Below are 27,466 nucleotides of genomic sequence, written 5' to 3' on the forward strand. Positions count from 1 at the left end.
ATTTCAGCTTTTCAATTGAAGGTCGGTCTTGGCTGAAGATCCAACGCAACGATTGACTGGAACAAGTTTTCAAGATGTCAAGATGTTGATCTAAGGTGGCATGGATTGGTGGCATGAAATGGAATCGGTGCATCAGTACTACATACACCTTACCCCATGTCCCTGTTACCCCAAATCCGTACCCCATAACCCACCCCTTAAACACTGATACCGATTCTCCATCCCAATCCTCACCTGCCATTCCCCACGTTAAAACAGCAAGCTCTCTATGGGGGTTGTTTGAATTGCTAACTGCAAGGAAAAAAATAAACATGTATATTCCACACTGCTTGTTGGACAAGTATCAGATGTGACGTGATTATTCCCAAGGGGAATGACCTGAAGGAGGCAAGAATCACCACCGACACATGAACACGGATTGTCACTGAGGATCTATTCTTCTGTGTCTTCCATTGAGTTGAGTCAAAGAACTTAAGGTCTGTTTTTTTGCTGTTTTGTTTTTTTGTTCATTGTTGCGCCCGGCGTCACGTGAAAAAAATGGCTTTCACGCACAAAAAGATTTCAGAAATAAAAAAATAAGAAAGAAACAACCAGCATCCAGCCATGTCTGGATCATCCCTGAATGTTGAGACTGCTCCCTGCTGGTCCAAGCCCTGTACTGTTCTACTGAGGATCCATTTACCCTTTCCGGTACCAGTAGCGTTTGGAGTCCAGTTTGGTCGCAGCCGCAGTGGTCTTTTTTGAAGAGGATCCCGGGCCCAGTTGTGCAGAACGCCTTAAGCATTTTAACTTATGCATGACAGTTTAGGGCTCATTATGTCCTCAGTTAAGTGATGTTCTTCAGGCTGCTGCACAAAATCTCTTCATTTGCATCCTGAAGACAAAACCTTCAGGCATCTGTCAGGAGTCGAACACTTCAGGATATTTGTGCAATCAAACGTAAGATCAACGAGCCCTAATCAATCAGCTTTTAAGGCAAAATCTTTAAGGGTTTCCGTGTAACCACGCCCCATGAGCCTCGCTCAACAGCCACCGTCAGTTGAAGTAGAGCTCTTTCGTCAGCATGGAGACCACACAGGGTATTTGCTTCTTCTCGCTGAAACGCGGGTCCTCAGACCAGGACTCAAAGCTGGTGGCCACCATGTAGTTGACCCGGGTCAGGATCTGCATGATCTCCAGCTGCTTGCCGAATTCGTTCAGGACGTTACACAGGGCCTGCACGAACCAGGAGCCACGGCCCGGGTTCCTCCACGAGTAGTAGCCTGCAAACACACAGGAGACTTGTTAACTAAGTAATTAACAAACTCACTAACTAACTGTCAATGGCTTCCTCCATGATCAGTAGCCTACAAACACAGACAAATAAATTAATAAAATAAAAAAATAAATAAATAAATAAAGTAGCCTACTGATGAGGAGATAAATGAATGAATGGGCAAGGATTTCTCCAAGAGTAGTACCCCACAAACACAGGAGACATGTTTGAAACAGATAGGCAAGGTTGCCTCTAAGCCTGCAAACACAGGAACCATGTTTCAGTCCTCAAGGAATTGAGAGAATGGATCTATTGTCCTTTTACACTCAATGTATAGTGTCACTGATTAACATACAAACAAACAAACAAACAAATACATGAGACTGCAAACACAGAAGACACTATTGAGTCCTCTAACAATGTTTCAAAAGGATCAATTTATAGTCATTATATACCGGTAGTCAGTATGTAGATAGATAGATAGATGTCTATTAAAATACTGCAATTGCAGCTATTTCACAATTATACGTTTTCACAAGTTGCATACATATGTTTGAGCGGATGTTTGGTTGGACACTGCTGTCTTTTTGGAAAAATGGTAACTTATTCCATGCTAGCCCATTGACATTCATGCTGACAGAAAATACATGGATGATATTCTAATTTATAACAATTTCCCTGATACACCACCAAGGCCCTGGGTATGTTTGCTGCAGGATATGTTTGCCCGTGCACTTTTCGTGTAAAAGCGAGTTGCCATTCATATTTCATGTACATGTTGTGTGCGGTAGGACACCTGACACAAGGTACAGACATGTGTGCACGGTGCAATATTGACACGGCCGTGAGCGGAAATCTTCCAAACTTCAATGTTGAAGTCGCAATAAAACTCAATGAATGGTGAGAAACATTAATGAGAGGCCATTGGCTATCTGCTCCCTACAGCATCGTGCATCGTGCTCTGATAGCTTTTCAGGAAATATGTGCACTCCTTCGCACACAGTTGCACACGTAAGTTAAGTCACACACAACCATATCCGCAGCCCAAAGCCTTCGGTAACGAATCTGTTCAGTTCTTCTTTCTTGACCAGCAACCCTTATACCCCTTGGATCCCCTGAAATATTCTACACATTTTACCAAAAAATACTCTTACTTTAACAAATGGTTAGTTCTAACGAATGAGCCATGAAAGCCTAATTGGTTGTCTAATGACTGGGTAGCTTTTCCATTTACATTAAGGTAATACACTCAAACAAATGTTGGGACAACAGTGACTATTTCGCTACCCCTTACTTCTGGTTGCAGCAGAGCTGGCAAAGGTATTAGTCATGGATAACACTGATTTCCAGGCAGCTCCTCCTCTTGATCTGCTCTGGTGGTCAGGTCAAATTGTCGGATCTTGATTCATTTTTGGCAAACAAGTTTTGTCAAACAAGTTTGCCAAGTTTTCTGCACGTAGACTAACGTGAGCGTGTTTACAAAGAGCAGGTGGCGGCATGCCATTGACCTGATACCAGGGGGAAGTTTTTTTGTGCTGTTTTTGTACAACCACTGCAGGACTAAATAGACAAGTAGATTTAAAGTGAAGAAATGGAAAAGACACTTGAACAAACAGAGTGTGTTCGGACTAATTAACCAGGAATTGACAGCAGAAACTCAATTTTTCGGACCTGTACTTCGATGCTTTCCTAGTGTTTGGGTTTGGCTTCAGATGTGTAGACGGCACTAAATATGCCAGTTATGCTATTTGGCCTAAAAGCCATCTGAGCAGTCTGCAGAAGTGTCACCTATAGACATCACCATGTAACACAATGCTACATGAATCCCCTTCCTTGATGCCAAGATATTAGGTATGCTTCTATTGCATGCATTCCCCCCCCCACTTTTTTGTAAAGCATATTGAATTGCATTTGTGTATGAAATGCGCTATACATGTTCCTTTGTGCTATTGTTGCAGTTAAGCATACTGATCTGCTTTTGTGCAATGCAGACCTTGTCCCAAGCAGGCAAGTCAGCTATCTGGTGACCTTCACCTTTGACCTTTACACCTTGACCCAATTTTCCAAAATGTAATGAGGCCATTAAGGGGGGTTCCAGAACATTTGAGCCAGACTGGCTGTTTTTGCAGGTGTTCTATTCTATCTGTCAAAGAGGCAAAAGTGGATGCAAAAAAGTCTGCCTCCACAGAGATCCACACACATACAGCATGTGCTCACACAAACAAACATACACTTGCACAAACAACTACACAAAACACCCCACTTGCACACACAAACACACATGCTCCAGTTTCAGTTGCATAGCGTACGTGGCACAGTGGGTGGGATCCACACAAGGGCTGCAAAATATATCGAAAATGTACACTAAAAACTAGGCATGTAACGGTATCAAACCGAACCGATGTACCATACAGAAAATACCTGTACCGAATCGAACTGTGCTGTACCGAAAGGTAGAGTAAAAGGCTAATATTTTTATATTAAGCTGCCACTACATCCAGAGGCTCGTACAGAACCCTGAGAATGCAACAAAAAACAGGTGTAAAGGCTTGTTCTTTGTGAAACCTTGAGAAAAGTGCTATTTCTTACACTGATGAAATCTCTGACCCAGAGTAGCAGGTTGAATGCATTTCTTTTTTTTCGTTTGTATTTTGACAATATTTTGGTGAAATAAACAACATGCTGAGGAAGAAAATGGTTTTCCATTTTGTTCCCATATACTGTACCGAAAATGTACCGAACCGTGACCCTAAAACCGAAGTACGCACTGAACCGTGATTTTTGTGTACCGTTACACCCCTACTAAAACCACACTAATCGTGTCTTGGTACCTGGCACGGTGGAGTAGGCAAACAGGAAGTCTGCCTCCACGGGGATCTTGTGTCGGGGGTTGGCGTCGGTCTCCAGGGTGTCGTTGGGGGGTCCCGAGTCCGTCTGGATGCCGTCGTCGAACTCAGAACCCCGACAAGCCTGGGGGAGATAATAAATGGAGTCATATAAGCCTTCCTCGCCCATCACCTGAATATGAGACAGAGGTTTGGTGTGGTAAGCCATTGATGATAGGGTGATAAAAACATCACAAAAGTAGTTCTTTCAATAATGAAATAACCTGCGTTATAACCATACTAGGCATTTTTGGTAAGCTGGTAGTATTAATATAATAATAAGGTAGTGAAAACACCTGATTATGAGACCGGCTGAGGTTTTGGAGATATTCGATGAGGGCTTTTATGGGCTCGTCCCAGATGACGGAAGTGACATAGATGCAGATTTAGCAGCAGAGAAGCTATTAGGCTTGTGTTGATAATAATAAACTCCTGGACTATGTACAAACTTCCAAATGCCATATTTTATGAGTACAGACCATATTGTACTACTGTAAAAGTTGGGTGTCATGTGATTTTAGTGTGGTACGTTTGGAGATACTGCCAAGTTCCATTAGCGCTTAAGCTATTCGTGATAACTCAGTAACTTGGCTAATGTTCGGCTAAGGTAGAAAAAACTTCGAGTGGGCTATTTGGCTGGATGTCACGGTTCAAATGCCCGTGGGCGAATCTACTCTACGAACCATCACTTTAACTGCACTACATACAGTAGGTTTAGAGGAGCAGGTTATCTCTCTCTATAGTTTGAATGAGATAGCTCTACAGTACTACAAGGTTGACCGAAAAGGAGAACTATTCAAAATGTACCTTCTGTGCACTACCAGTACACATCTACAGGGGTTGGACAAAATAGCGGAAACACCTGTCATTTTAGTGTGGGAAGTTTCATGGCTCAAGTGGACCAGCCTGTTGGCCAATCTTCATTAATTGCACATTGCACCAGTAAAGAGCAGTTGCCAAAACTTAAATGTTATTGCCTTGCCTGGCAACTGCAATAGAAAGTCCTCACAGCTAGCGTGTGGTCGTACCTCACTAAAACACCTGGTTGAACTGATTTACACTGCATGTTTACGTTGCCAAGTACAGTGTGTGAAAAAAATGTATATGTACTATTACAGCATTTCTCTTTCCATATTACATTGGCTCTGCACAGTGCACCTTAACAGGGACCGGCAAAAGTGCTAGCCTTAGCTGCAGTCATGGAGATGGTGCTAAAAACAAAACACTTAGGGGATGCGTGCTGAAATGTTGTTTTATTGCAAGACACTGAAAATAACATTTATTTTTGCCACAAGGCTGATGGTCTGCATTCCTAAAGCTATGACCCATTAATTTCCACAAGCTATTTCTATCTTGTCTCGTCTCTGTCTTGTCCAACCTCCTCACCTCACAACTGTATCTCTGATCTCTTCTCCTTCTGCTTTCACACTTTCATCTCTCTGTCTCTCTTTTTACATTCATCATATCCTCTCTATTCTTTCCAGGTATCTCTTTCTCTGCATTTTCAGCTAAATTTACTTGAATTCTTGGTTTTCCCCTGTTACACCTCTCTCGTAGTTCAACTCTCTCTCTCTCTCTCTCTCTCTCTCTCTCTCTCTCTCTCTCTCTCTCTCTCTCTCTCTCTCTCTCTCTCTCTCTCTCTCTCCTCAGTCACACCTTCATGAAGAAGAGTTTTGGCCTTCGAACAAGGCTCTTGCATCTCTCTTTCCCTCTCCCTCTCTCTCCCTCTCCCTCCCTCCCTCTCCACGTCTCACCTGGATGAAGAAGAGTTTGGGTTTGCCCACGAGGCTCTTGCACATGTCTCCTCTGAAGAGCGAGGTCATGCTCTTGATGGGCATGGCTCCATCCGTGCCGTAGATCATGCCCTCCTCGCCGTGGCTCAGCAGGATGCAGGCGAAGCATGAGCTGTCGCTGTGGTCCTCCTCAGAGGCTGCACACGCACGTACGCACGCACGCACGCACGCACGCACACACACACACACACACACACACACACACACACACACACACACACACACACACACAGGTTAACATTAACATTATATTCAAACATACAACCATGTGGCTCAGCAGAAGCTCCCCCCCTGTGCTCCTCCTCCTCCATTGCATACTGTATATGGGATGGAGACATGCACACACACACACACACACACACACACACACACACACACACACACACACACACACACACACACACACACACACACACACACACACACACACACACACACACACACACACACACACACACACACACACACACTAATGAATGCACACACATGCATACTGTATGCACACGGACACATGCAAGGATACACAAAGTTATATTCATATCATTATTCAGATACTGAGGATGACACAGTGAAACATAATACTGTATGAAATCAAATTCTCCAATCACAACTTCCTGGTGCTATTTTTGGTCACATCTGCACCAGTGCAGACAAATCTGTAACAGCTATCTGTGTGGGAACTATTTCTAGACTCATTTTCTCATGGTTCTGATGCCTGACGCCTGTGTGTTCAAGCAAGCAAAGGGAAAGTCCATCAACCGTCCGGCTCACTATCTGAATGATGTATGTAACGATGCATGGCGCTCAGGGATAGATCATGACCTCAGGGGCCCCCTGGGGCCAGACAACAAACACCTTTGGGTGTTTACAAAACGATGTAGGATTTTAGACCAGATGTTAGAGACCCTATATTGTTGGGGGTTTGGGGGCTTTGAGCCCGGAGAAAATGTGAAAATCAATTTGCTAAAAGTGTGATTTTGTAACGCAATACGAGAATGGAAAAATACATTTCTAGAAGCTTGGGCTTCAGGGCCCCCTTGACTCTTGGGCCTCTGGGCCTGGGCCCGTTAGGCCTGTGCAGTAATCCATCCCTGATGATGCCTCTCTGATGATGTCCCTGATGATGCTCAACTCTCCGCCCAGTGTTGACCTTATCAAGGTGTCACTCAAATGTTCTCAAACTCCAAAAAAAGCAAAGGTGTTGGCGAGCAACCTAGTGATGTTGACTGACATTAGCTGGATGAATGAGAATTGTTGTACTAATTGTAGATAAGAGCTGAAGACATGCTCATCAGCACACTGGAAATGTACAGGCTGCGTCACAGTTTTCCAATGAAGAGTACCCAAGAAAAACATTCCATAGTGCAGCCAAACAATGCCCCTCTCCTAGCCAGGCACCTTCGGCACTGCTTCTAGTCAGGTCAAGAGCAATGTAAACATTGTTTCTGATCTCCCAAAAAGCGGGAAGTCCTCCTACTTTGTCAGGAAGCAAAACCAGTAGCAAACCAAGGGAGGCAGGTCAACCATACCATTTGGGAAATGTAAATTGTTATACTCTTGGTCAGACCACGTCTTGAAGAGATTTGAAAGTCAACTACATTGCATTCTCACAGAAAATGCTGGAAGCGGGCTTGCCTTTTGGGGCAGAGATGAAACAAAGTACTATTGAGAAAACAAAGCTAAAAGAAATGTTGGAAAAAATCCATCCACCCAGTCAGAAGTTATGGGCCAAATAATTCAGCCATCTTGGATTCAGCCATCTTGAAAGTGTTGTAGCTCTGCGTTTTGGGGATATACTAAATGACATACATGGTATTTTAAGTTGGCTAAGGAACACTGCATATGCTATAATTTTGAAAATCAACATGGCTTCGAGCGGGATTCGAACTCACAACCTCCATATCTGTAATCCAACCCCTTTGCCATTGATATTAAATGACATACAGTGCCGCCAGGTACTATTGGCACCCTTGAAGTTTAAGTACATTATGGGACATATCTCCAGAAAACAAATAATATGGTCAACCATGATTTTTCTATAGATAGCTTGTGGTTGAAACTAAATATAAAAAATATCAACAGCATTAAATACTAAACTATGAGAGGGAAATAATTGAAGATGGTTAAGTTCCCGGGATCACTGGTATTGGCACCCTTTACTGGATACCATTGTGGAAACCTAATTTGACTCAATTATGGTAAATCGCAAATGGGAATCACTTTTGACTAATTATTTTTGCCCATAGAACATGAATTAGGCAAGGAATTATGATATTTGTGTTTAAATAGCCGCCTGTTACATCTTGTGTGTCTTTCACTAATGTGAAGACAGAGTAGCTGCCTGAGGACACCACAAATACTATTATTTGCAAAAACAAGACCTCCAAATAATAAAAGGTCATCTCAAAAGACCTTGGTAAACCATTTTCAACACTGTGTTGTGTTATTCAGAAATCTGCCAAACATGGAGCTGTAAAGAACATCCTTGGATGTGGGGGGTAGAGGAAGATATTATGATAAAAGTCTTTGGAAGTCGGTGCAAATAATGAAAAAACACAGGGACTAACATCTACAGACCTGACGGTCAACTTTGAACTGTTCTGGGTAGTTTTTTTCAATAAGCACCCCGTGTTAAACACTACACAAAGTAGTGCCTTTTGGTTGGAGAGCAAGGCAGACCACAATGCTTAATAAAAGTCATAACAGGGAACACCTGACGGCTGTATGAAAAAATACAGGCCAAGCACAGCCCTTTTAAGAATGTTTTAAGGTCAGATGAAGCAATAGCACAGTTTTTCAGTGACTCATACAAACAGCATGTTTGCATACTCTGCAAGAAAGTCTTTAAGGAAAAGGACACCCTACCAAAAAGCAAGCATCGTCTCTGATCCATAATATTATGTCACCCCATTGTTGCATCAGGTATTGGAGGATTTGACCGTATCACAGGTATCATGACAGGCATCATGACATGACAGGTATCATCATTTACAGTAAAATGTGTAACCATGGCAAGAACACTTGGTTTGAGTTGAGCATCATGTGCACTCCAGAAAGACAAAAACCCAAAGAACACATCAAATGCACAGTGGATTGGTTGTAAAAATGAAAGAACACAGTCATTGATGAAAACCAAAACCTTCAGAGGCTGCCATTGCTGTCTAAAGTGTGCAATTAACCCTTGAAGGAGGGGTGCCAATATTCCTGGACATGCCCTTTTTAATGTTTTTGCTTGAAATTACAAAATGCACTTGGAAATAAATACTTGGCAATTCCAAATATCTTATAATGTTCAATTAAAAGATCCTGATGGTAAAAGTTGTGTATATTTCCATTTATTTCTGGATATATTGCACAATTTGTAAATAAAATTAAGGGGTGCCAATACTAACTGGCAGCGCTGTACAATACATGATATTTGAAGTTGGCTAAGGAACACTGCATATGATATCATTTTGAAAATCAACATGGTTTTGACTGGGGTTCGAACCCCCAACCTCCATATCTGTAATTCAGCACATTTGCCATTCATACTAAATGACATACATGGCATTTTAAGTTGGCCAAGGAACACTGCATATGATATAATTTTGAAAATCAACATGGCTTCGACTGGGGTTCGAACCCCAACCTCCTCCATATCTGTAATTCAGCACATTTGCCATTCATACTAAATGACATACATGGCATTTTAAGTTGGCCAAGGAACACTGCATATGATATAGTATATCACGAAAGTGAATACACCCCTCACAGTTTTGCAGATTTTTGAGTATATCTTTTCATAGGAAAGCATTACAGAAATTTCACTTTGACACAATGATTAGTGACCTTTTAACAACATATTTAACCGCTTAAATTTCTTGTTCACTCAGAAAAAAACAAAATACAACCATTAATGTTTGAACATGTACTCACAAAAGTGAGTACACCCCAGATTAAAATCCGGTAGAGAAGGGGCTATGTTGGCTCGAATCGAAATGAAACGAAATGAAAAGGGATGACAAGGGAGGTCATCAGTGTGCGTTTCAACCTTTCTTTGCATTGAACTTTTAAATTTTGAGTCTGCATCTGGCTTAAATAGATTGGTGTGAGATTTGAATGCAATCCTATGGAGAATATCATGATCTGCTTCAGTAGTCACAGTGCATGTTGACATGCATGTTTCTTTTAGGTGTATTTCAGATTGCCAATGTTGACAGCATTCATGCATCCCCAAACCATGTCAGTCCCACTACCATGCTTGGCTAGTGAGAGGATACACCTTTTTTGTAAAACTCACTTGTTTACCACCACACATGCTTGACACCATCTAAAGTATATTTGTTTATCTTGGCCTCTTCAGATCACACGACATGGTTCCAGTGATCCATATCCTTGGTCTGTTCATCTCTCTTGAGACCAAGATAAACAAATTTGCTTTAGATGGTGTCAAGCATGTGTCGTGGTAAGCAAGTAAGTTCAGTTCTGGGCTTGTATTTTCTGTGATTTATCACAAAAAAATAAGATTTTTGTTCTACATTGCCAGATCATTCCAAGATATAAGAGCATTGTTATGGCTGCAAAGGTTTAAAAATGGATCGCTAAGTTCAACGTGCTTTATTGAACAAAGTAAACAATTGCTTCACTGAACAAACTTAAAGGAAGATGATAAAATAGCTTCAAGACATTGTTTTATCCGATGTACACCATTTGTAGCATCACTTGTTTTCATTCATGAGTTTTCAAAAAATATGTCAAACTAATATAAAAACTACCCCACTAAAGTAGTCTAAGATGCTTTAAGGTATGTTTAATGGCAATGTTTTTCTTTCCCTTTGTCAAATTGCATGGATTTCATTTACATTGTGTTTTTCACCTACTATTCTATGCATTTAGTTGTTGTAAAGGACAATGAAATGGAACAGAATAGAACTGCCAATGTGCACGAAACGCACAAAACAAACACTGTGCGTAGGCCCACAAAGCTTTGCCTCGCCACAAAAGGCTTCAACTGTTATAAAATCTTATTGGGTCATTCCACGCTGGTGCTTGAATCCGGATAGTCTGGAGAAAAATGCATGAAAGTGTTTCTATTAATCCTAGTACAGAACAAAACATCAAAATGTTGAGCACAAACATATCTTCTGAAGGCATGAACAGAACACAATAATGCAATTAACTGTTGATCAACCTATGAGGGACATCTGTGAAGATGTGGGCATGTTTAGAGCAAACATGAACATCTTGTTGAAAACTACAACTATTTAGGTACATTCTATATTGTACAGCTTCTACAGAATATTATACAACTATGGCATTCAGACCTTTGCAGAAAAACAATGGCTGAACAAAATCACCCCCCCACCCCCAACCCCTCTATCAAACAGTCAGTAACTTGGAAAGGATAACACTTTACTTAAAAGTAGATTTCAGTCCTTTCCCTTGGATGTGTAAGGAACCCCCAGTAATATTTTCTGATTTTTTTGAGACGCAAGTGTGCCGAGATTTGTTCGATTGGTGTGGATTGACCCTATTCTCATTTAAGCCTCAGATAATTAAACTTCTCACTTAAGGGAGAAAATGTCTTTGCAGTAAGCAATTCCCCTTCTTCCAATCTTTTTATAACATGTCCTGAATGAATGGGAATCTTTCATTGACCCCAGATGGCCTTCCGGCTCATCATACTTTTCACACTTCACGGTAACTTGTGCGTATTCAATTCTAACAACTTTTCAAACTCCCCCACGCAGGACCCATTCACTGCACTTGCTTAATGTTTTTTTTTACTCAAGATAATTCCGAAATGAGGAGAAAAACTTAAGCCAAATGTACATGTGCTAAGCACTTATCAGTCAAAAACAACATTGCAATTCGCAGTGTTTCATGTCTCATCATTAAAAATGAGTGAGTGAGTTTCACCATTCAAAAAGATAGAACTGAGATGCTGCAGAAGACATGTCTCTCTCTTTAGATTGTAGTCATCATGGTCACAGCCCCACGCCGCAATGCACAACTCTAAATATATCAGCAGGGGGCGACATACGGTCAGCTACAGCTTGGTCAGGTCCTCCAGCCCTGAGGCCTTGCGAATAAAAACTGGCGTAGGCAAAAAAGCTATCAAGTAGCTTTTCAAGCAAATGTTCAGATGAACACTGACTTAACATAACAAAATTGGGATACATCACATGAATCAGCATGAAAACACGGACCCCCAAGTCTATACCACTACAGCGTAAAAACCAGACTAGCCGGGGATGGAACAGACACTGTACTGAGCTATGGACTGCCAGTGACAGACTGCCAAGTAAGCCACCCAGTCAATTTTGCTTCTTTAATTCAACATTTAAAAAGTCAATCTTGACAACTCAAAGTGTTGGTCCGATTCTCTTAAGTGCTGAATTGACACAGCAAAATCTACTAAGCAGATGGTACCAAAAGACAAATTCGCCAGCCCTACAACGTGCATGTCAACAAAAACCAAAGAGCTCCTTAAAACGTCAGGGGCATAACAAAGACAGTACTGACAGACCTCAAGCAGCAGCATGTGAGAAGCATGACAAAAAAAGCAAACTTCTCCTTACAACACACACAGTGGCATAACCAAGACTGACCCAGATAAACAGGAAGAGAGACTCTGCTGCAGATGACTGTCTAGGCATCAGATGATGTGCTTCCCACGTGTGTGTGTGTGTGTGTGTGGGTGTGTGTGTGTGTGTGTGTGTGTGTGTGTGTGTGTGTGTGTATGTGTGTGCATATGTGCGTGTGCGTGACCACTTTCATGAGGCACTGTAATGTGTGTGTGTGTGTGTGTGTGTGTGTGTGTGTGTGTGTGTGTATGTGTGTGCATATGTGCGTGTGCGTGAGCCTGACCACTTTCATGAGGCACTAATGTGTGTGTGTGTGTGTGTGTGTGTGTGAGTGTTAGTGTGTGTGTGTGTATCTGCGTGAGACTGACCGCTTTAACGAGGCACTGTAATATTAATGTGTGTGTGTGTGTGTGTGTGTGTGTGTGTGTGTGTGTGTGTGTGTGTGTGTGTGTGTGTGTGTGTGTGTGTGTGTGTGTGTAGGATATCTCACCCTCCTTCATGAGTCGTTCCATCTTCTCGCATGTCTGGTCGTTGTAGACACACACGTCGAAGCCCAGAGTCTTAAAACACTTGAAGAGCTCGCCCGCGTCCCGGTCAGTGCCGTTACGTACATTCATCCCTGCGAGTGTGTGTGTGAGTGTGTGTGTGTGTGTGTGTGTGTGTGTGTGTGTGTTTGCGTTTGTGTGAGTGTGAGTGTGAGAAGGAAGAGAAGGATGAAATGAAAGGACATAATTAGAGGATGTACTGTAGATAACATTTAATTAATTAACTATTAAACACTTCCATTCACAATTAACAATGAATTAACATTTAATTAACAATTAAGCAGTGTTGGCATTAGCATAAAGCACAGTGTTAGTAATCACTCGAATCATTCGAACCCGTGACAGATGAGTGCCTTACCGTTAGGCCAGGGCAGGACATTCATACGTCCTTTCTTACTACCCGTGTCTTGTTTGATGATATAGAATAGATTATCATTATCTTTTGTGTTTTTCCAAGCAATTTGCTTGATTGATAAGCACTGTTAAACCGGCACTGTGGAAATCAGATTCGAAAATGCCCTCATTCTTGTGCAAATGGTGAAACACGTTCCACTTTGGGATGATGAGATGCAAACAACTGGTAATTCCAGATTATGTGCACAGATTACATAGCACCCATGTCTTGTTGTAGCAATGTAAATGGTGATGTCATGTACTAAATGGATACCTTTCTTTTCATCTGAGTTCTTGTTGCAGTGTAATGCAAATGTAATGACATATAAACGGATACCTGTCTTGTGTACTTGCACTTGTTACCTGTGTAATGTACCTGCAATGGGATGATGGGATGATGTGATGTAAAGGGATATGTGTCTTTTCATGAAAGTTCTCATGGTTGAAATGCAGGGTTGGAACTTTACACCCGTCCACCCGCCAAATCCGAGTAAATTTCAGGGCTGACGGGTACATTTTTCAACCCACCAGTCACTTTGACGGGTGAAAACTTTCACCTCAACTCGAGCTATGAATAGCTTGAATGTCCAAGAGATTTTTTTTGTCCAATGGTATTTGCCATTCTTCACCCTAAAATTGATTAGAATGCAGGAAATTGCATCTAAAAATCAAAAAATGTCTGGGGGAGGAGACCCCCCTCCGTTCTGGTGATAAGGACATGGTCAACCTGACGCAATGTACGTGTAATCATGAAAATAATTCTAATAATAGTTTTAATACTACTATTAATAATAAACTGATGATGATGATGATGATGATGATCATGATTATTATTATTAGTAGTATTACTATTATTGTTATTGTTATATGAGTTGACTGGTAAAAACGGCGAGAGACGGGTAGATTTTTTTTTCTGGTTGGGGAAAAACTTAAATTCTACCCCTGTTGTAATGCAATGTAAGTATAATGTAAGTGTTAAGTAATGTAATGCAAACAGTTATCTGTGTAATATAATGTGATGTGACATAATACCTGCCTTTTCATCAAAATTGTAGTTGTAATGTGATTAACATTTGATGTGATTTAAAGGGATACCTTTCTTTCCATCAAAGTTCTTGCTGTATAATATTGTGTAAATGTTAATGTAAGTGTAGTGTGATGTTTTGTGTAATATAATGTAGAGGGCTACCTGTCTTTTCATCAAAGTTCTTGTTGTTGATGATGATGCACTTGCCGACGTGCTTGTGGCTCATCTTATACTGGAATGAGGGTGAAACGATCCTGTAATGGCTTTCAGAGTTCTCCTGCTCGCGAGCCTGGCCATCCTTATGCTTCTTACTGAGGACACACGCACACACACGTGCACACACACAGACACACACACATACCGACACACACAGAGACACACATTTCTGAATGAAGGCAAAAGGTGTATCATTTCCCCCCAAAACTCAATCACTACATGTAATTTCACATTCACTATATTGTCATTTCATTAACCAGATACTTCTCACGGTATATGTATATTGTGAAATGTATTGGCTATTTAACTTTGGAATAAAAAAGTAGCATTACTCAAAATTGAAATTCACAAGGTTTCAACAGCAATTCTGTAGTTCCTCTTGAAATAAAGGATTTTGAGTTGTTGAAAGCTATCGTCCACTCTGTTCTTGTGAACAATCTGTTCTTGTGAACAATTGGCACGGAATCTCATTCATAGGAATATACCTAACCACAGAGCTGTAGATAGAACAGCTACATTATTCTTTGATCTCTGGTCATGTGGTATTACACAAGCCACGGGGGCTCCATCTAAACCCATCTCTGCCATAGGTTTGTGTTAGCATGGCTAGGTTACGTGTACCAATTCTACAAATTTGACCGTGCTGCTTTTGTCCTGACACAACAAGTCACCATTTTAGGTCAAGTAATTACACAGTCTGTTGAAATTGTGTGCTTTGAAATGCACAAAAACGGTTGTTTTATCAATTCTTCTCAGAGTCCCCAATGATACTTTATGAAAACAAACGCTACATCTGGAACATTTTGAAGACTGTGCAAAATTGAATGGGACCGCGAGATCGGCCATATTTGACCAATGGCAATGCAGCAACTCTTCTCTATCTATGGTTCTGCCTAACCACATCAGGAGATGTGGGTGACATGACACTTTTGGTATTTAGGTATTTTTCCATCATGAGGGAGACAAAAACAAAACATGAACAAGCCAACCAAAGCCCGGAAAAAATATCCAAAACAAGTTCCTTATCCCTACCGTAAATGATACTAGGGGAATTTGCATATTTGTTACCAGAACTGTAGAGGGGAGGGCAACAAAAGCTAGACTACCTGCTAGTAAACTCTGCAGTGTCTGTAACTGTCTTCGAATCTTTTAATTAATATTCATGACATTCTTGGAACATAGTCATAAAAATACAATGCATCAAGCAAACAATACCAGCAACTTTGAAAACCACAGGATGACACGTTACAAGCTTTCAGCACAGGACAGGAAAATCAAATGTTCCCCTGATACGCAGTTAACAGGTCTGCCATCTCAAAAGTCTTGCCAGATTGAACACTGAGCACAATTCTTTCATGGACGGCTAATTCATTTGCACTGCTTTGCATTCCTACTGAACAACAAAGACTTTAACCTTCTAAAAAATCTACACAGGGGAACTGAAGGTCACAAAACCAAAAAAATAGAAATACCTTCAATTTAACGTGTTAGTGTATGCTAATTCTTAGGATATAGAACACCTTTCACAGCAAACACAATGCATCAAGCCAACAATACTACCAGCTTTGAAAATGGAAAACAACACAAAAACCTTTGGAGGTAGCACAAAGCAGCGTTATATTAGATGTCAATGTGATTTTAAAGGTAACATGTGGGATTGTGTCCAGAGTAGAAATTGCAACTAAGCTGCTCATTGCAACCATGTTGCCCAAATCCCCAATTTTGATCTTTTCACGAATATCTAGTAAACTGATATTTACTGGTCTGACTGATGTACAGGCAGTTTTGCAGCTAAAGCTGTTTATTAAGCTTACTGGAATTTCAAAATGGTGGACACAGTGAAGATCCACCTTTTTATAAATGAAAAGTGTAATTTCCCCATAATAAATATTTAAAATTTGATGGTGGTGGAAAATTTCCGTGAAAAAAAAGATAACATTTGGGAATTGGCAACATAAATTCTGGCAGTTAACTACTACACAAAACCCACACCCTACCTTTAAAAACGCCATTGAACACAACAACCATTGGAGGTAGCGCAATGTACAACATAACATCACATTTCCAAATGTCATTTTAATTCCTTCTACGTATGACAGTTAAATACCTGCTCCTCACAAGTGTCTCACATTTAGCAGCCTGGACAGGACGAACAGTAACGAGTCATCTTGGATACACTGTCAACACTGCCAAATCCTCTGCACTGCTTTGACCAACACTGAATTCCAACTGAACACACTCCTCTTAGCCTTCTCTCCAGAATCTAACCCAAAAAAATCAAACAGAAAAATACACAACGGAAGTCAGACACACACACACACACGTCTCTAGGTGAGGAAACAAGAGCATGTCTTATTCATTAACTGTCAAGTACTTTTTCACTGGAACCAGATACAAAACATTGAAAAAACAAACAAACTAACAAACAGGAAAGCCTCATCAAAACACTGCAATGGCCTCAACTACCAAATGCATACAAACCCACAACACTGCACTCTCCATGTACCAAATAAAGAAACACATTATTATCATTATTATTTTTTTGGTTAAATATTCACACATGGCAATTCTTACTGACTTCTCATTTTTCCATTTTTTCAAAGGATCCATCCAGAGGTTTTGGGCCTGGCCGAGAGGCCATAGCACTCACTCACAATAATATCTGCACGTATTCCAGAAGCACCTAGTCATCAGCTTGCCACAGCGCACCAACAATGGCAGCCCACAACTCAGTTGTTCTCACACACAAACACACTCACATAAGCACACACACACACTCACATAAGCACACACACACACACACACACACACACACACACACACACACACACACACACACACACACACACACACACACACACACACACACACACACACACACACACGCACCATATGCATGTCCTCTGTATGGGGGGGTGAGAAATTTCCGACGGGAGGGGTTGGGGTGAGGTTTTTTCTGAAAGGGGGAGGGGGTTCACACGTTACTCATGTGGTCACTATGATTCATAAGTAAATCACCACTGCACCCCATCACCACCCCAACTGCCAAAAACAGCTTCCAGCTTTCAAAACCCCCCCCCCCCCCCCAAACCCTCAACCCTCAACACCCCCACCCTCACCCCATTTGCCCCCCACCCCACCCAGAATTCCCTCCCATGTGTCAGGGGGGATGTGGGGGTAGGTTCGGGGGTGTTGGTGCTGAAGCGAGCGAGCGCGTGGACCTTACCTGGGTTCCTCATTGACCAATACACCACTCTGCATCTGAAACCGTGTTGCTCCTCTCCTCTCTGTCTCAACCTGGATGTGTACTGATGTGTAGCCGTGTCGTGTGCGTACCTCCGATTTCTTGTTGAGGGGAGGGGGTCTGGGCCTGGGTCCCTTGATTTCTCTCTTTTTTTCTCTCTCTCTCTGTGTTTGTCTTTCTCTCTCGGGTGGTTGCGTGGTATACGTGCTATTGGGTGGGTGTGTGTGCGTTGGGGTCTATACGCTATAGAGGAGTGGGTGCGCTCTTTCCGCTCGGGGCTGAACGGGGCGGTGCAGGGGTGGGAGGGGGGACCTGTGAGCGTGTGTGTGTGGGGGGGGGGGGGGGGTGGTATGGAAGATGGGCTCGTTCACAGGTGTGTGTTTGTGTGTGTGTGTGTGTGTGTGTGTGTGTGTGTGTGTTTGTGTGTGTGTGTGTGTGTGTGTGTGTGTGTGTGTTGTGAGGGTTGGCCTGAGTCAGCAGACCTGGCCACGCCAGAGCTTTCCAAAAGGCCCCCCGCTGTACCTCTCCCTCTCTCTCTCTCTCTCTCTCTCTCTCTCTCTCTCTCTCTCTCTCTCTCGTTCTCTCTCCCTGTCCCTCTGTACCTCTCTCTCTCTCTCCCTCTCTCTCTGCCTGCTCTCCCACAGCCCACCAGTCTAATGGCCACGTAACAAGGTCACTAAGGGCAAATGCCAACAGGCCTTCTGTTGGTCAAATCAGGGCTAGGAAGGGAGCCATAGTGGATTGGATCTGATTTCAGCAAAGTTGTCAAAAATCTGGTTCAGAATGACAACTAGGGGTGGGTATTGCCGCAGCTGGCTGGCCAACCACCTCACAATATGATACACATTGGGAGGGAAAGTGGAAAACAGCGATCCTAGCGGTTACGTTCCAAACACCAGGATGATCCTATTGAAACTCCCATAGACAAGTTTTAAAAAAAATCCCACAAAGATATGACTTGGAACTATAACACCAGACACATTTTTCAGCGTACACAATAGCATGAACTACTACCTGTGAAAATCTCAAGTCATTTTTTGCCCTTTTAAGAAAAATAGAAATTGTGCCAATCTGGTCGGAAACGGACTACAGCTCCCAGCATGCTGTGCTTCGCGCCTCGTTGACAACACAGAGAAACAAATGAACGCGAACGAACGCAAGTTCTTCGCATATCTTCACATTCTTGTAATCCTATGAGTTCCACATTGTCTTCTTATTACACATATATACACGCGATCATTTTGGTATGGTTTTAAATTCTCTAGTAGATATGATGGCTTCTGTGGTGACGAGTAACCACCTCTCTGGCTCATGTTTGGCTATGCTAATTTGGCTATGCTAATTACATGGAGTAAACAAGCCACACATGCCAGTCAGTGTAGTTCTGTATTAGCTTTTTAAAGAATATTAAAATCAGCTCAGATCAGTGAAAAACCGAACATTTTACCACCTGGTTCGATAAAACGGGCCAACATGCCCATAATATGACTGCCACTACTTCTACTTCGTCGTCAGGGCCGAGATGTAATTTTTCACAGAAAAAAAACATTCATTTGTTGCAGGGGGTTGGAACGTTGCCAGCAGGGGGCGATGAGATTACTTTCCCTCCCTATTCCGATACAGGGGTCACAATATGATATGTATCGCGATACATGTGCATCCCTTCCCGATACGTATCGCAACATTTTAGGCCTAGATTTTTTTTCTTTTTTTTTCCATTTTTGTTCATTTTTTTTTACAGATTTAAGAAGACAGACATATGTATAACCAAATGTTACTTTTTCTGTAGAGCAAGATTTACACTGTATTGAATGTAAAACACGGCCGTCACAACTACTGTACGCCTACTGTTCATGATGTGACCAGTTGCTGTGAGGTACACAGGTGACTTCACTGATACGGTTGCCAGGCTGACCAGAACGGTGCCGGGGTGTCCTTTCCCGCATCAGTTCCGCTCAGAACTAAAAAGCTTACCTGCGAACCACTCGCGTTCATATACAAGGCTCTGAACTTTTCCGCACGTGCCTATGTGTTACCTGCTGATCACGCTGTTGTCACGGTTTGTCGAGAGAAACCAAGTATTTTTCGCTTTACATCACAAACCAAATTTCTGGTTTTCGAAGGATCAGACTTGCGACGTGACCACACCAGTCGATTCGAGATAAGGTGCGGGAATGGGAACGGGCACCAGCACGGTTCCCAGTCTGCCTGAACGTGCCTTCAGTAACTTGTTTATCGGTCTTGAGAACTCATTACAATCAGCTGATTCACAGCTAGTTGAATAAAATTCATGGCAGGCTTTTTACTCTCTGAGCCAAGGATTGACACAAGCTGTGCTTAAGCAATTGATGCTGGCTGCTGCGTATACACTACATTGACCTAAGTGCCTGGAGCAACAGGGCAGGGCAGCATTCAGGCTCATGAGATTTTAGATTTGTTATCAAAAATATGGGTATGTTGTTGAATTAACATAATGGAAGAAGATGGTCTTCACTTTCAAATGCAACTCATTTCATGTTTTATGTGCTTCGGAGACTGAGATATAGTTTTTATAAGCAGAGGGCATTTCTCAAAAAAGGCTAAGTCATTTAGCTGGCGTTTTTTGCAGGTGCCTTAGGCTAAAATGGGTTAAAGCGTGAAACCATACTGTGCATGAGCAACTGGTATATGCAGCCTACCCAACAACTGGTCTCAGACAAGCCTGAGTTCTTCAAGGCCAGTGCAAAGCAACACAGCACATGGATACAACAAGGTTAAAAAAAAAAATAAGTACAGCAAGTGACATGCAAGCCTGCATTGCCACAAGTTGCAGAGTCATCCTCGACCAGTAAGAAACTGTGTCAACAACATTTACGAATAATAACAGCAGCAGGGTAAGTATCAGTCTGAAGAATCCAGTCTGACGGAATTCTTGCAGTGCTGGCAAGTGGGTCATCTCTGCTGGGAAGTCTTGGATGCCACCATGAATAATAATAATAAACAAAGCCAACTACATTATACATGTATGGTATTTGCATGGGAAGAGAATTGCTGGGAAGACAGTGGTACCATGAATGAAAAACAAATAATAATAACTAAATTACGACATGCATTTGCATGCAAAGAGATTTGCTGGGAAGGGATGACTACCATAAATTAAAAAACAAATAAGTACCGGTAATAACTGAATAACACACGCATGGTATTTGCCAATCAGATCAACAATAACAGATGCGGCTAAGGTCAAGTAGTCTGGTCTAGCTGGTTGCGGGGGGAACAGGACACAGAGAAGGGTTGGAGCAGTACCGAGAAACACAAATGTTTGGCGAAGTGCGGTTTTCCCCATTCCATACACGCTAATGAGGGCACTACTTTAGTCAGAAGAAACATGAGACTTTCCATAACATTCTAACGTACGTACATAACGCTGCACCAGTAACACTCCACCAGCATTTTTTAATCAATGAAAAAAAAACCACAACAATGCACTTTGGAAGAAAGTCGTAACAGTATATCCTTTTTCCTTTGTTGCTTATGATACTGGAATATGAAAAATAAATTGCCATGATTAGCAACTGCAAGTTCTAAGATCGAGACATTTTAACTGAAACTTATTCGTTATGAATGTTTGCATTCATAGGTGTCACAAACCCTCTGGCCATGCTGCCTGCTCGCTCTAAGCGTTCCCAGTCAAGGCTGTTCTTTGTCATTGTCCCTCAGTGGTGGAACAAACTCCCAGAGGCAGCAAGACTAGGCACATCTCTCTCAACCTTCAAGAAGCAAGTAAAGACTCTTCTCTTTCTTGACTATTTACAGCACTAATACTTGAGCTAGCCCAGTCCCGGGGTAGACTCTATGACATGTTGTGTATCTGCGCACTCTACTTAACCTTTGGTTAAAAAGTGCCAGCCAAATGCAATGTAATGTCATGTTTATACCCGTCCACCAGTTTTCACCATGACCCAAGTTCACCCTTGTTGAGCAGCAACAATTCAAAAGGGAGCCACTGGGAGTGGCTATGGTACTGCTTTTCATCCTCTGCTTTTGGAGGTTACATTATACAGCATCAGTGCTGCCTCAGGCTTTGTAGAGCACACTGCCCCCTGGTGACAAAACAGTGCACTCACACCAGGCAAACTGTCAATGACCTTTGACAGTCAGTGTCTTTTCCAATGCAGTTCCTTCCGCCTATTTCTTTTGCTTGTGGCCTCGTGCTCATGCTCCGTGGGGGAAAAACTGCCAAGTTTCCCCCGTCAGCCTAGACAGAGCAACGTCTGGGGGGCTTTCCCCACTTCAACATCCCGATTGCAAATGAGAAAATGACCTCTGAAGTGTGATTTTGCAAGATATTGAATAAAACTTCTATTGTCAATGACATATTGCCTCGCATCACAAGGTCACAAGTAAAGGGGGAGGACGGGAGGTAACTTACTCGGTTGGCTTGGACACTAGAGATGGGGCCTTGATGACTTGGACTCAAGTCTCCCTTTTTATGAATAGTTATTTGACTTGGCAAAAACTTTAAATACTTCAGACTTGACTTCGACTTGAAGTTGAAGACTTGGGACCTGACGTAACTTGAGATATGATTATTTGAATGACTTGAATGTTATTCACATGTTACTCACATGTTTTCAGTCATGTTTTCAGTCTGTGTGAATGTAAATGTACTGTAATGTAACTTACAGTACAGACGCAATACATAACTTATTTAAAAATTCTATTTAAAAATCATTACCATCAAACCTGTCAAACTGAGTAGCCCCTTGTGTAGCCAGTGGAACACTGAAATAGACACTGAAAAACTTTTACTACCACTATGATAGTACACAGGGCCTTTAGTAATACATTAAGATTTGGTCATTGGCATTCTGGTAACACCTCATTTATAACAGGGACCATGTCTATATTTGGAAAATGTCTTGGGGCTGAGCAGTCCACATTTAATACTCTACTACCACCTAGTGACAATAACTGTTTACCAAAAAGTCACGCGATAATGTCACCAGGCTTGAAGTCAAGTAGGAAGTTTTGTTTGCTTTGGTAACACTTCATAACTGTAAGAGGAAAGCCGTATTTAGAAAGGTTAAATATGACCATATATGGCTAGGCTTGTACTTAATGTGAAACCTATTATAAGGACCTTCCAGAAGACAATAAACTATTTGGACACTGGACACAAGAAGCTAACACAACGTGTCCCAATGTCAGTGTAATGTATAATGTGGGTGTAATATCATAATAAATCATGAGATGAGTTAATCCAGGTATTACACAGACTGAGTGGAACAGGCAATTAATAGCTAGGCCTATAGGCCTACCATAATAATAATAATAATAATAATGCAAAGGTTTTTTTTTAAGGCAAAGTAGGCCTCTTCTCTTCCATCCGTACTTACGGGCAAGCATCTTTGAACTATTGCATCCAACTTTAGGCTGAATAATTGTGCTAAAGATCTGAATTACTAGGCTACTTCTGTCACATGCCGACTGTAATTTTGTGTGTTACTTTCAGTTCTCCGTCCATCTTGCAAAGCAAGCCCGGGCAGAACACCGCCGCCTGCAGTCCTCACTCACCTTCCAAACAGCAGGAATCTGCCTTTCCTGTCAGGCTTGGCATCCGTGGTGTCCCCCTCCATGGGTGTCTCGTCGGCATCACCCCCAGCAGCAACCTCAGCCTCTGGGTCTACGTCCATCGTTTCTACTCGCAAGGAACTAGAAGAGAGACAATGCGCATATGCTAACCATTTCGTTAGGCTTGCCTCTCTGTCTGGCAACCAGCCTACGTCTACGTCAGGTGCTGCTCACAAGAGGAAGACACGTACGCGAAACAAAAGTGAAAGGACTCAGGAGTAAACAATTTACGAAAAAGGTCCTATCTCTAGACTATGAATTAGAACGTCACATTTCACGAGGCAAACATTCTGAAATTCTGATAGCACAAGCACGTTAGCAATAACGAGGAGAGAACATTTGTGTCGGGTTATTAACCCTTTCATGCAGACACCATGAAAAAAATGTGCAAGATTTTTTATATATTGATTTTCTCACTCATAATGGAGCTAATATGAAGAATCTTTTGGAATTTTTCAAAAATCTCTTTTGATGTGGAAGTTATTTTACTGTCCACATATGTGGACACTGCGCATCAAAGGAGTGAAAAGTTATATAGGCCTATACTGTATTTCAAGTTCAAATTAAGCTGTTTTATTCATTTTTATGGTGTTTTATGCTATATAACAACACAATATAACACTTTAACACCATATATCACTGTAATTAACCAACAACAAAAACATATATATAAAAATAGCATTGGTTATTATGGCGGTCATAGAAAAATATGTGGGAAATTCTTATTGCATGCAAGAAGACAGCCAATGCTGGTGAACAAAAAGCTCAGTTTGATTCAGCATGTACTCTAGCTCAATCTTACATCATTTATGTTGTCCCTGTATAAAAGGTAATGGGGAAATTTGCCTCCAGACACATGCGTTCTGTAGTCATTCATCAGCATTTTTCAAGTATTTTCTGTAAAAAAATAGTGTTAAATAGACCCCCTATTATAAATGTAAGTTAATTTACTTACTTTCCATGTTACCTTGTGTCATATTACAACATTATATGACACTTATGCATTATACATTACACTATTTAAGGAACAAAGATGAAACAAAGAGGAAAAAAACCTGTCAATTTAGCAATATTTACATACACAGCTATGGCAAGATTTTTGGAAACCTTGTTGCATGTGGAAAAAACCTTAAATTCTGATGACGACACAGCTGTATTTGATTCAGCATGGGATTCTAGCTCAATCCACATCATTTATGTTGTCCCTATATGAAAGGTAAATATGAAATTTGCCTCCAACACATGCGTTCTGTAGTCATTCATCCAGCATTTTCAAGTATTTTCTGTAAAAAAATAGTGTTAAATAGACCCCCTATTATAAATGTAAGTTAATTTTACTTACTTCCATGTTACCTTGTGTCATATTACAACATTATATGACCACTTATGCATTATACATTACACTATTTAAGGAACAAAGATGAAACAAAGAGAAAAAAAACTGTCAATTTTAGCAATATTTACATACACAGCTATGCAAGATTTGTGGGAAACCTTGTTGTAATGTGGAAAAAACCTTAAATTCTGATGAAGACACATCTGTATTTGATTCAGCATGGATTCTAGCTCCAATCCTACAGCATTTATGTTGTCCCTATCATGAAAGGTAATATGAAATTTTGCCTCCAGACACATCGTTTGTAGTCATATCATCAGCATGTTGAAGTATTTTCTGTGAAAAAATAGTGTTAAATAGACCTCCTATTATAAATGGAAGTTATTTTACTTACTTTCCATGTTACTAAATGTAATATTACAACATATATACTACTTACACATTATATATTACAGTATTTAACGAAACAAAGATGAAAAAAGAGATCAAAAAAACTGTCAATTTAGCAATATTTACATACACAGCTATGGCAAGATTTGTGGGGAAACCTTGTTGCATGTGGAAAAAAACTTCAATTCTGATGAAGACGGATCTGTATTTGATTCAGCATGTATTCTAGCTCATTCCTACATCATTTGTGTCATGTTGTGGTGAAAGAAACCCGAAATATGCCTATAGACACGTGCGTGAAACACTAATTTTAGGTAGTTTTTTTTCTTGAATTTATTAAATTAAAAGTGTTTAAAATGTGTTAAATATGTTAAAAATAATTTATTTTCACACTATAATCATTATAAATGCTCATAACATTAAGTATTTGCCCAATGAGCAAATATTCTCACGGTATCATAAATAAATATGTTTATCATTAGACTCCCTGATGCGCAAACGTCCACATAACGTGACAGTAAGCTTTATATTGTATAAAAACCTACCTTTATTGTAAATTTGGATTTTAACAACATAGACTTCTCAAGTGAACTGTACTAAACATCATAATATTTTTTAAAACCTGAAATTGCCCTTTGGTGTGGTTGATTTTCAGATATAAACATGCTTGTTATGGTCATAATTCACATCGGTGGATTTCTTAGATTGATGATGTCATCAAACACTTAATATTTAGTGCAAAAAGTTATAATTGCTGTTAAAGTATTGTAATGAACCTCATGGTACTTCCCATATACAATTTGGAAAAAAATAACCACTATTTACCTATCTAAAGTGGGGTTAGAATTACTGTCCACGTATGTGGACACCGTGCATGAAAGGGTTAAGACAAAGACTAGCATGCTGACATCTGCTGAATGTTTTCGTCCTGTAATTATGACACAACTCAAAACATTTCAATAACCATCACCAAATTATGGTGCTGAAATATTCCGATAAACACTATTCCAATGGCCTATTCTTCTTCTGGCAGAAATAGCCAAGAGGAAATTGTCTTCCGCCTCGGAATGTTAGAAAATAGGCCTTGTTCTACTTAGCAATGGCTAGTTTAAGTCAAGGAGATAACATTGTAGTTTACTCACCGTTATCCGTAAACTTGCTGTTTTTATTGATATTTTGTATGTTGTACCACAATATGACAAACAACAACAGCCGCCTAAAGTGAAACACAGATTCCTTCTGCCACTCGGAGTTTCTTATTCTATGAAAACTGAAAGTTATGATGAGATGCCTGGAGGGGGTGTGTTTCAGACTGGCAAGGTTCCAATGCGGACGGAGTTTATGTGTGATTTAAAGGCACAGCACACTAAATGTATTCTGACATAGGCCTACAGCAGAGGCTTCAAATAAATTAGCTGTTGGTTGTTTTGTGTCTTTGAGGCAAAAGGTCCAAATAGTGTGTGAATCCACTAATAAAAACAATATATTGTTTAAGCCAGGTCAAAATATTAGAGAGGCATAATAGCCTAATCATAGGTTAATAATTGACCTAATGTAATAAGCCTACAGAGAACAAGAGGACAGAGGAGTCATCATAGAAACCAGGGCCTGGCTGATTCATCTTGACGCGGCATTGCGTAGGCCTCTAACTTAAAGCTTACGTGGCGAACTAAACAGGCCCAAGTAAGTCGTCATGTCTTATATCATGTCTTCTCATTGTCTATGGGCACCCCCTGCAGTAGTAGGCTATTACACGTGTAGCCTGCAATGGACGTGTGAGTTCATCACCCTATTTTCGTGCAGGGACCAGACTCAAGGCCGCGGCCACGGTGTGACGAAGCCACCCAAAGTTAACCACCTGAGTGAAGTGTTGTATTACATAAACACAGTAGCAGCTCTCCAGCCTTCACTGTGTGACCCTCCCCATCCCATCCTGTAGCATCTCTCCAGAACCTCACTGACCCTCCCCATCAGGGTCAGCTCTAGGCATAGGCAGGCAAGGCAGTCGCCTAGGGCACCAAATGTCTTGGGGGCACCATAGTAATGCCTGAAAGTCCCACAGAATTAGAATGTCAAGCGAAATAAAACATCAAATGGGCACTCAGTAAACATGTAGTTTTGCGTGTAGGTCTTTGCTCAGTCACACTGACATTATGTTTACAGATGCCAATTTATAAAGGCACAAAAAGGGAAGGTGTTT

General features: G+C 41.2%; 1 protein-coding gene across 1 annotated transcript; it reads right to left on the reverse strand.

The window, feature by feature from the left end:
• Position 1: 1 nt before the first annotated feature.
• On the reverse strand, positions 2-26,729 carry casp7 (caspase 7, apoptosis-related cysteine peptidase). The gene is made up of 7 exons (XM_063221768.1): positions 26,409-26,729; positions 23,484-23,621; positions 14,630-14,778; positions 12,993-13,121; positions 5,895-6,070; positions 4,087-4,225; positions 2-1,262 (listed from the first exon to the last, which is right to left on the reverse strand). Exons 2-7 carry the CDS (start codon positions 23,600-23,602, stop codon positions 1,036-1,038), a joined length of 939 nt encoding a protein of 312 aa, XP_063077838.1. The 5' UTR covers positions 23,603-23,621; positions 26,409-26,729; the 3' UTR covers positions 2-1,035.
• Between the last annotated feature and the right edge of the window lie 737 nt (positions 26,730-27,466).

The sequence above is a fragment of the Engraulis encrasicolus genome, chromosome 17 (genome assembly GCF_034702125.1).
Source record: "Engraulis encrasicolus isolate BLACKSEA-1 chromosome 17, IST_EnEncr_1.0, whole genome shotgun sequence".
Lineage (NCBI taxonomy): Eukaryota > Metazoa > Chordata > Actinopteri > Clupeiformes > Engraulidae > Engraulis > Engraulis encrasicolus.

Excerpts from the sequence above, each read along its gene's own strand:
- casp7 (XM_063221768.1), bottom strand. The coding sequence starts at position 23,602 with ATGGACGTAGACCCAGAGGCTGAGGTTGCTGCTGGGGGTGATGCCGAC. Across the intron at positions 4,226-5,894 it reads CCAAACTCTTCTTCATCCAG|GCTTGTCGGGGTTCTGAGTT; the intron begins GTGAGACGTGGA and ends TATCTCCCCCAG. Across the intron at positions 1,263-4,086 it reads TGCCTACTCCACCGTGCCAG|GCTACTACTCGTGGAGGAAC; the intron begins GTACCAAGACAC and ends GTGTGTTTGCAG.